General features: G+C 34.7%; 1 protein-coding gene across 3 annotated transcripts in view; it reads right to left on the bottom strand.

Moving 5' to 3' along the window:
- The window catches only part of LOC144439652 (uncharacterized), a 61,360-nt gene that overhangs the window by 26,701 nt on the left and 22,712 nt on the right, over nucleotides 1–11,947 (bottom strand). For all 3 annotated transcript variants that reach the window (XM_078128892.1, XM_078128893.1, XM_078128894.1), the window contains exons 4-6: nucleotides 2,720–2,847; nucleotides 2,343–2,427; nucleotides 57–281 (exon numbers count right to left, since the gene is read on the bottom strand). In XM_078128892.1, coding sequence (XP_077985018.1) covers nucleotides 57–281; nucleotides 2,343–2,427; nucleotides 2,720–2,847 — 438 coding nt within the window. The remainder of the gene's footprint in view (nucleotides 1–56; nucleotides 282–2,342; nucleotides 2,428–2,719; nucleotides 2,848–11,947) is intronic.

Here is an 11,947-nt window from a genome sequence, read left to right as displayed (position 1 = left end):
ATTCAAGTGTCCACAACTTATCATGAATTCAAACGTCCACAACTCACCATTCTTACCTCATTATTTCCGGTGATAGCTTCACCTCTAGGTAATTCCACTAGGAGACTATACCGTCTATCATAAATACATCGATGTAAATGTTTATCTAAGACACGGAAGTCTTCATAACTCCGTTTTAGAGTCCAGCTTTTTTTGTGACACATGACTCTGACAGTGAACTGAAAATCAGGCTGCCGGTGACTCGACTCAGATTCCTCTATCTCATCATTCAGGATTTGTACCTAAAGGATAAAAAAGAAACAAAATATGATAAAGATTATTTATAGATATTATGAAAGAAATTATGAAGATTCAAAATGCATATTATACCATGTACAAGCCAAGTTGAACAAAAATATATTAAATTTATACCCTGGTCATGACAACACATGTATAGGTCATTTGTTCTGCTGTGTTTGAAATATGAATCAAAATATTCAAAATTGCCATTACTTTCCCAAATTTGTCTTTGATATTACTGATGCTAATATTATAATTATTATTCCCCATTATTTTTCATCATTCAGCCACAATATACTTGTCACCTAAGGGTTTTGTCACTACTCGTCTTGCGACTCATACTAACAAAGCCCCCTAGGTCACTAATATTTCCCTTTGTCTGAATGAAGAAAAATATTTGGAATAATATCTAATCGTTTACCAACTTTTGGACAACGAAAAAGAAACAAAGTATGATTTGGGGAAATTATGGTTGAAGAATAATGATTCAATACGCCATACTTTGGTTATTTACTTAATAAATATATCTTATTTATTTATTTATTTATTTATTTATTTAACTTATTTTATTTTAAAGGAGATACTAATTCTTTCAACTGTACAGTTACTCTCCAAAGAAGCCCTGTAAATCCAGTTTCAGCCATTTTTTAAGGAAGTGTCACATGAGGACATCTCCCATTTTAGGATATGAGGGTTGAACTAATCATCACTTATTGCCAAATGCTTCATAAAACCAAGATGATTTCCATTACATTATGGTTACACATGATGATCAAGTTATAATCATTTTATCATATTTCACTGGATGGCATTCTGTTTTCTAGTTTGTTTTTGATATAAAGTCATTGTTAGATACATTCTCTGTATTGTATTAGAACAATGACAGAGATTGAACGATAGTTATTTTAATAGTATTGATTCATGATAATTACGTAATACATATTACATAATAGCAATAATCAATAAGAATATTGTAATAATAAAACTAACTGCAGCACAGAACAATAAGAATTCTGAATCAATTGCAGAATCCAGGCCAATTAAGGATTCCGGGCCAATTATGGATTTCGGGCCAATTACGGGATTCCGGACCAATTATGGATTTCTGGCTATTTACAGATTCCAAACAAAGTACTTGATTTATTGAAAGGCCTATAGATAATCTGTGAACAATACTAATATATCATATCTGTCCACAACCCATAATCTCTGGCATCCAGTATCAAATAATTCCAATATGTTCTATTTCAGGCTTTTACAGAATTAATGGTAATGATGACTGGATGAGGTTGAGCGAGGTTGAAAAAAAAAAATTTCTGCCTTGGGACATTGGAGCCATTCGAAATCAAATAAACAAGTTACATATCTCCCCATCTAATTTATACTTGTGAGTAATCTAAAAACTATATGTGTGGGCTCATTTTCCATGAGCTTTCTCTCTCGTCGGCTCATTTGCTATTATCTCTCTCTCTCTCTCTCTTTCCACCATATAGTCAAATGGCTTTCTTTAGTATGGCATGTCCCTCTTATTACCGACAGAGGTAATGTAATGCTACTGAAGAATTTGTCCATTTAACTGCAGATGGGAGAGAGATCATAGAAAACAAGCCAACATGTATAGTTTTTAGACTAGCTTGTGAGCACACTTAGGGGTTGTGTGTTGTACATTTGATCCGGTTTTCCCTGCTTTGAATGGTTAGCCATTGATAAAGAGTGTCCTGCTTACAATACCTGTTTTCACTATCACTTGAGGGACAACTTACACGAATCATTACTTTCAATATTATTGACAGAACCACATGGGGCACAAGTGCAAGTGTGGCGTACTAACTAGGGTTATTTGAGCTCTGGTTGCTTCATTTAATTTTTATATAATTGAAATAAATCAGTAATTGCTCAACAGTTACATAGCTGTATTATCATCAAAACTCACAATTCGTGTCAAAGTGCAGCAGGAAACACTGCAAGCATGAATGCAAATACCCCTGAGTATGCCACACTTGCACATCTTGTGGTTCTGGCATAGTATTTTGTCACAAAGAGAATAGATATTAGAAACTCACCTGTATTTGTCCAAATTCTACATTATCATAATGAAAGTGAGCACATTCATTTAATTTAGGAAATCTAGTGGAGCCTTCGTGATACCTACAAAGAAAACATATAGATTTTTGCCATACAAGATGGTGGAGTTTTAGCAATGGTAACTTGGGGGTGGGGGGGGGGGGGGGGTGAAGGAGCAAATATTTACTGTGTCATTCTGTTGATTCGCACACTGGCCTGAGCTCTGTCTAGTGGACTTGAACTTTGACTACTACTTGTACTTATCATACCAACCATACAGACAAACCGACTATTGGTGTGTGTGTATGTGTGTGTGTGTGTGTGTGTGTCGGGGGGGGGGGGGGTTAGGGTTAGGGTAGTAAATATTCATACTTACTGTGCCATTCTCTTGATTCGTACACTGGCCTGAGCTCTGTTTAGTGGACTTGAACTAGGACTACTACCTGTACTATCATTCCCATTGGTACTACTTGCAACATTTGGGTCTATTCTGTTCAATGGCACCTGAAAAAAATACAAAGAATACATTTATAAGATTGCATAACGTACGGTATGCCTGATGTAAATTTATGTACCATTGGAGCAGGGCTGGCAATATAAACACTGTGACCAATGACACTAATATATATATACCCATTGTATGTGTAATCACAGTCTGGAACTCTCTCTAGTGGTGCCATGTACATGCAAATATATAGCAAGTATTACTTCCCTTAGAGTTGTTGGAGTACATGCATGTACAATGTATAGTCTAGCTGCTAGACCGTCAGACTTTCTTTATTCTTGGTTACCCAGACTCTCACCACTGGGGGCTCTACTACGAGGCCACTAGTCTTGGTTACCCAGACTCTCACCACTGGGGGCTCTACTACGAGGCCACCCAGAGGAGAGTCCGGGGAAATGAGATCCAAAGTCACTTGCACCAGATCTCTTTCCCAGAGATGTGCATGCTGCAGAATATGCCATTTCGAACAGTGTCATCGTCGCAAACCATGGCCTGTTTTACGGCAACTTTCTTAACGAGCCTCCCACATTCAAAATGTAGTGGTAGAAATAATAACTCTGGTTTGTGAGAATGAACAGTATGTGTGTGTGTGTGGTGGTTGTTGGGGGGGAAGGGGGATTATGCACATACTTAAGTTTACACTGTCTCTAGGTGTCTCACTTTGATTTTTAAGCAAATCATTCTAAGTAAAGTAACCTAGCTTACATTATGTATAAAACTCAGTTTGTATACAATTTTATATTTGTACAAAAATGTATACAAGTACAGTAGTTCATGAACTTAAGGTTCTAAATTACTGTATATTGACATTGTGGCTGACAAAATCAGACAGACATGGGCAGACATGTACATGTATATATATGTATATGCCATTGAGGTAACAATTCTAAGAATTTACAGTTATTGAGTTAATTATAACCTTAGCAATGCTGGGAATCAAATGTTATATCAACAACACATGACATACATTAACACGTGAAATACTAGTAGTATCACAGGTATGTGAAGTAGTTGAAGAAATGACTGACATTTATCAAAATTATAGTGTAATACTAAAAGTGTTACGTAAAATTTAATATCTTATAATATCAGGATTTCCTTATCGGCAGTAGCGCAGTGTTTTAAAATTGAGGATTGATTGATATTAATGATAACAATGTCAGTTTGCATTTAGCACTTTCACTAAGATGTGCTCACAACAATTTAATTAGACCATGCATAGACCTATAGTGGCACATCGGCTCTCATACTTCCTCTTGAAACTCCCTGAAAAGCATATACAGTTCACTTGCAAACTAGCGCATTGTATCAAATTTATCCTTCATATAACAACCTCTATCCTATCACGTCTCAAATTTACCAGGTCCCAGATTATACAGCTGTGTAGACTGAGGCACAATCATGATTCAGGTATTGCCCAAGGAATTTGACCATTCACAGTGGAGAGGCTCAAATCGACAACAAATAACAGCAGTGAGACTTGAACCAGTACATTTGCATATCCGCAGCAAGTCACTCTAAGTTGTTCATACCATAATTCAATGGGCATTGAGGTACGTAAAAGTCTAAGTATGGGTACACAGTGACACCCACTAAATTCTAAACAGAATAAAAGTTTGGCAAGACTGAAGACCTCTGGTCTACTACATAAGTTGTGTACCATATATCTGTACATGTCAATGTAGTTTGTTTCAGAATTCAGATACAATTGATGAGATTGTGACATTGGGATTACAGATGTTTAATAGATCTGATAAAATGAAGGAGACTGGATTATGGATAGTTAAGTACAGGAAAAAGTTTACAGAGTAGGTTGTAGAGACATTAGCAAGTGTGGACTTGGTATCACATTGCCACATTGAAGATTACCATACTGTCCTTCAGGGTGCACCAACAGTTTTAACAAATTTCCCCCTGGGTTATGAAACCTCAGAAAAAAATGCTGATACCATAAAAAACATTTAAAGCAACAGATTCAGAGCAAGCCAGTCAAGTTATCATGACTCCAGCATCCATGACTTTTGGGGATACTAGGCAAAAGTGCACTTGAGTTTCCTTGTGATTTTCGTTGTGTCTCCTAGCAAACTGTGGGTATACAGTCACTGATATATAATGTTCCTTGATACACAACCAACTTACTTCTTTTCATACATTGTATCTACGTTTCTGGAACATGACTGTTGCCTTACTCAGGACAATGGGACAATTTATTCACCACATCGCCATCTAGCGGTGGTGAACAGTTATCATCGTCAGTTTGTCCTCAGGAAGGCAACACTCACATTGCCATAACGTAGATATGAAAAGAAGCAAGTTGGTTGTGTATCATAGATCATCACTATAATTATTATTGAAGTTCCAACCTTATCAATCTGTTTACTGGAGTATAGTAACTATCTTGAACAGTGTTACTTTTACCAGATGTTCCCACTGGGCTCTTCAACTTTATCAAAAATACTTGAAAAACATGAAAACAAGCATCCAAACCTTGTTAGCTGGTAGCAGTGCCAAACACTGCCATTTGTGACAACAACAACAAGGACAGTTTTCAAATAACTCATTTATCACTAGTTTCTATTTACATGTCCTTGCTATAACCTTGATAAAGTGTGAATTCACAACAAAAAAACTTGCAGTTTGTTTTTACTCCTGATTACTTGAATGTATGTTATTGACCATCAATTACTTTGTACTACATACTAAGGCCAAGTTAGAAAAAGTCTGTTTCAAATAATCTGACCAACCCTAGTTTACGCCTCGAACCCTAAACCTATTTTATTTAAACATTTTATGATTTAAAAAAAAAAAATAAATAAATTCTGTCTTTTTGATCTTCACACACATCTGTTTTCTTTCCCCAGTGATGTCTGTACATATTTCATCAAAATATCACAGACGTGGTATTCTGACCGACATTTTGTTTGTGTTTGGGTCAAAGCAATATTTTTCAAAAAATATAAACTATTAAAAAGATAATAATACATGTAAAATGAAATAAAATCTCGACCCACCTACCCTATTTTCTGTGGCCATATTATCAGAAACACACGATTACATATTTTTCACCTAATTATACTACAATGGTAGAGATTAGACATGGCTTTACAAGTCCTTGTACACAAAATTGCAGAAGTAATGCTGCATGTACATATATATGAGCCATGAGGATATTATTGCAATTGAATGACTAGAATACATATTACGTATATATACATGTACATGTGTGTGTATGTATGTACTCATATACAATGTCGAGAGAGAGAGAGAGAGAGAGAGAGAGAGAGAGAGAGAGAGAGAGAGAGTGTGTGTGTGTGTGTGTGTGTGTGTGTGTGTGTGTGTGTGTGTACTATGTATATTTATAGTGTCTCACTGGAGAGAACAGTCCTCAATGCAATATCAGTAGTAGAGTATTATAGACTAATCTAAGGAATAAGAATGTAATAAGCCATGACTCAGAGTTTCATGCTTCTACTGCGATCATCAGATATACCATATACAATTTTTACAACAACTTTCACTTTTGCACACATACAAATACCATAAACCCACTATTTATACACAGATATAAATATTGTCTTAGTCATGTACACATTCTGACACTCAATTACCATAATATCCTCCTAGCTCATAAAATGAAGTGTGGTTAACTTTTCAATACCATAAATCAACTATTTGCACATAGCCTAGAGAGTTAGACTAGTCATACACAGTCTGTAATACAATCGGATAGCTCTATACATAGCTCATAAAATGTACAATAGTTAACTTTTCAATACCATAAATGCACTATTTACACATCGGTATAAATATTATCAAAGTCATACACATTGTGACCATCAATTGAGTTTACAACATATAAACAAGTACTTTGACAATATGCACATATTTTTTAACTACTTTCACTTTCCCATACGTATGTTAAATTACTCCATAAACTTATTAATATCATAAAACTTCACTTACTTGCATGTACATGAATACTATACATGTGACACGCAATGTGACCGTCAACTGGGATAGCATTATCTTATGATAAATGATAACCTGTTTGCTGTGCTATCGAGATACAAGTTAGCAGGCTGATCATACCTACTAGCCCTCCTATTGGTTACGTGGTAAGACCAGCTAACGATGTATCGCAACACCAGTGTGCCTTCTAATGATAGCCAAATTTTGATGTTGTGAGACATAGTAAGAGATAGGGGAAAACCAAATTTTGGTGCATCACTACCAATTGTGTGCATCAGTGGTGCGTCAAATTGGCTTAGAGGGCACACTGCTGAACACGGCTGTAAACAGGTTTAGACATATGGAATGTATTCTTGAACTACTTTCATATTCCTATATTAAGATACACTATTAACTTTCACTTTCATTAAAAACATTACACTGATTTATAATTAGATGTTATTCAACAATATTTTTCTTCGTTCAGGCAAAGAAAATACTCGTGACCTAAGGGGCTTTTGTCACTACTCATCTATCAACTCATAGTGACAACTCTTAGGTCACAAGTATTTTCTGGCTGAGTGAAGACAAATATTGCAGAATAACATAATAATATCAGCGCCAGTAATATCAAAGAAAAATTGGAGAAACTCATGGCAATTTTGAACCTTTTGACTCATATTTCGAACACAGAGGAACTGGTGATGTAGACATGTGTTGTGTTGACACAGAACGACTGAAGTGCATACATTCCATATTTTTTTGTTAAACTTGGCTCTGCATGGTATATTAATGGTCAAGATATACGATCTTAATATATGTTTGACTTTTAATACACAAATTATGATATTTGAAAGTCCATTTCTTACAAAAACTAAACAATTCATGTTGTTTCACTCTGTTTTGCTTTGTTTTATTTTTTAATTTCTACATCATGTACATTATACTGTATACATGTATGGTATAATTTTTAACCAATGACCAGACAAAAGTAGGAACATTACATTGTGAGTTGAGTTCAGTAACCCGGATCACAGGCACTTGTTACCCGAGATATGTATCAGAATGTTTCCATCAGAATACGATAAAATGTCGATAATATCGTTAATACAAATGTATTGGCGTATTTAGCCAACTATATATGAAAGGGGTAAAATTACACTTGTTTCTGTGATTGCGCAGGTTAACTCATCACAAAATCTTTGAGACAAATGATGCAAAGTTGACTGTCCCTACTGCTTTAATTTACTACAACATACAAATGCAAACACTCCATATCAACAACACAAATCTCACAAAAGAGAGACAAAAAGGAAGGAAAAAGTGGAATTGAAACAGAAAGAAATGAGGTCACTCTATTGTACATTGAAACTGTATGGTTTCATGTCTGCCTAGATTACTAGTAACATGACCTAGTGACACAGCCATTGACCCACAAAATTGACCAATAATCATTGAAATATGATCTCTAAATATGGAATGTCAATCTCCAAATAAGGAATGCCAATCTCCAAATATGCAATGCCAATCTCCAAATATGGAATGTCAAGCTCCAAATATGGAAAGTCAAACACCAAATATGGAATATCAATCTCCAAATATGGCATGTCAAACTCCAAATACATGTATGCAAAATGTCAATCTCCCTGACATGCGTGTCTAAGTTTCAAATACCTTTCGATATGATTTGCTATCCGTTGCATATCATCTGTTTTTAACATCTTACAATAGAATGTTTCATAAATCTATTCTAGTATATCATGTCTGACTACTTGTACACAAATCACACTGGTTTTTTTTAATACAGCTGACAAGTTTCATGCCTGAACTGAGTGCCTAGTAACAGACACACAATACATCGGTTGTAATACCAGTACTAGAAATATGTGCTAGATTGGAAACAGCTGGTGTATGTGTAGTGTACATGTATATATATATAGGTATCAGCCAACCATATATGTGGCAACAGGGTCAACTAAGGACTTAGTCTGGCCAGCAGTCAAAGAATGGCGAATAATTGTGTACGAATTGGCTATATAAAGAATAGCTTTTGCTTTAGGTTTTAAGTAGGTGAAATTTTACCAAAGTTTCCAAGGTATCTGATTACATTCACTAAAAAAATTACAATCTTCAAATGTGGGACAAATGAATTCGCTGTCTCTATTTCCAGGTTTATATAACCTAAATTTTATTACATGCCACCGAGTTGAAAAACTAAAACGTATTTTTAAAAAGTCACTTAAAAGTTCAACACCAGTACATATACAGATTAGACAAGTAACACGTTACTTATCTGTAGTTTGACTAATTTTCATGCAGAATGACAAATTCAATAAGCAATTGATATACTTTAGATTTTGCTAAAGGGTTGTACATTTTAAGTAGATAAAATTTATTAAAGTTTCCATGACATTTTATTAGGCTAACTACAAAATTTCCAATTTATTTAATTTAAAATGTGAAAAAATGAATTTTGCCTTCTGTTTCCAGGCTATCTCAATAGTTCCCATTTTTTCTCACTGTTGCTGAATTGAAAAAAGAAAATTTTGTAAAATCATCAACCACAGTACAAAAACAGATCTATACACATACTGTATACTATTATTATTATTATTATTAACCTAAATTCTATGTCTGAAGATAATTGGGTTATTTATACAGTATTACCAGTCTATAGTATGACTTAGCCCAAACCAACTTAAAGCTTGGAGTCCAGGCTAGACAGGTCATGGGTCAAATCAACTAGAAGCCAAGAAGTCTGAGGGCTAGACAGGTCATAAGTCAAATCAACTTGTAACTAGTACAAGCCTAGAGTCAAATAATGTATACTTATAATAAATTACATTATTGGATCATCTACATGTATAAGTTGTATCCACCAGGTTTGAGTTCAGTCAATAAACTGTGTTTCATTTCATAGCCGGTCTCACAAGATCCAATGTGAGCCATTGCATCCATAGCAACGACATGAGGGTGGTCAAGCTGAAAGTGTTAAATGTTCTAAAGCAACATTATTGTTCTCAACATCATCACACATGACCCTGACGAAAGCATGCCCACGATCACATGTTTGAAAACCACGGTTGCTAGGCATATTGGAATATCTCACGAGATCCGTAATAAGATGTAAAATCCCTTATTGCAAGTGACTATTAAGTATACATCAGTAAGTAGAATTCTGTAAGTACCTATGTCAGAATAGGCAGAAAAAATTACACCCCGAAAAACATATAAACTCAAGTTTGTGTCCCATTAATACAGGAACTAGGAGATATGGGCCTCTGATCTTTATATTTAGAGAGGTCACAGTAAAGACTGTTAGAATAACTTATAATTTATATCCCTCTTCTCATCACCAGCAATTGTAGAATTTGCCCTAAATACCTATGATACTTGTTAAATTAGGAAATACATATCTATATCACCAATGACTGTACATGATGTATGTGCAAAGGGATAGAATTACAGAATGGTATGTTCTATGTTTTGAATTCCAATATCAAATTAATTCATTACTAATTTGTCAAATTCTTCTGTTTATTTTTTCAAGTCACTGCAAATAATCTATTTTAAAGAAAGTTTTAAAAAATCAGTACTGAAGTGGTTATTATTCTCAAGTATTGCCAAAAACAAAACAAATTGACGAGACATCGAAATTAACTAAAATCTTAAGTGTGTCAGTGTCTTATTTAACCCCATACTCATAGATAGGAATTCTATTTTTTCAGAAGAGAAATTTATTTGACAAAGCTTTTTGATTGGAAGGTATAGAGTTAAAGACGTTACTCTACGTTATAAATTGTTGGCTGTGTTATATCAAAATTGAACTGCAAAGATTTAATTTATATATAAGTTAATAATTCATATGAATTATTACTCAATGGAGTCAACGCTTTCATTAATGAGTGGTAATTACTTATTTCCTATGTTCAACCATTTCAAGTTGTTCAAGTTTTGATAATAAAAGTTACTGCCAGTTCAAGCATACATGTACATATATGTAATTGTACACGTGGTAAATATACATGAATTGTTGAAATACCATGTAAAAATACACACACAGACTCTCTAGATTATTGCAGCATCAGAACCTGGCAATTTGTATGTAGGACTGTATAAGTCTAGTTTGGCCTAGATTTCTAACGTTATGTTTCTGTGGTATGTATCCCACAGAAACCCACAGGCCTGGTCTGGACTACATTTCTAAAAACAGTTCTACATATGATATATATACCAGAGAAACCCATAGGTTTGGTCTGGTCTAAAATCATACCTACATGTGATACATATACCACAGAGATCCAAAGCTCTGGTCTGGCCTAAATTACTATAAACATACCTACATTGTATACACACAAAGGCCCCAGAGGTCTGGTCTGGTCTGGTCTTTGCCTAAATTATAAATATGCGATATTTCCCTTTTTTCAAACCTAACCTAACAGAAAACTTTAAAATAAACAAATACATGGACAGGATCATTTTCTTTACAAATTACAGCAAACTCTAAATGTGATTAGTACTGGAGAGTTCATCCTTCAACCATAGTTCAGTTTGAAGAGTTCCTTTTGGCAAGGATACCATGTATTTCCAATATTGTTAGATGGTATTACTTGCATTCCAATGTGCATGACACATACAATACACACACACACATATTCCTGTACCAATGGCCAGGTTCTGACGCTGCAACAATCTAGACAGTCTGTGTGTATGTGTGTGTATTTTTACCTGGTATTTCAACAATTCTTCCATTCACAACTCCATTAATAGGTCAACACAGGGTCTGGCCTTCAGGCTAACTCTCAATAGTACAATGCAAATCTTGCTTTACTTTCAAAGATATAATTATTCAGACTGTCTTATATGTCGCTGGATATGTAACGCCACAAAGATGTTTGGCATCTGATTTTGCTGAACTGCTTCAGTAGGTCAAGTCCATAATTATCACCAACTTCCCAGTCATGCGATTTAATCATTTTATATTAAATAATTTTCGAATCTGGTCAATGTAGATGATAAACTTCCCCTCGCTTTTCCTTTTGTGATACGTGTAAATCAGAAGAAACCTCTACTGTACCTAAATAAAGTGTGTTGTGATATTGTTACATTGTGTGCATCTATTAGCTATACTATATTTTCCACAGCATGTTG

The sequence above is a fragment of the Glandiceps talaboti genome, chromosome 9 (assembly GCF_964340395.1).
Source record: "Glandiceps talaboti chromosome 9, keGlaTala1.1, whole genome shotgun sequence".
NCBI lineage: Eukaryota > Metazoa > Hemichordata > Enteropneusta > Spengelidae > Glandiceps > Glandiceps talaboti.
Note: the sequence above shows the minus strand (reverse complement) of the source record. Positions and strands in the feature narration are given on the sequence as shown.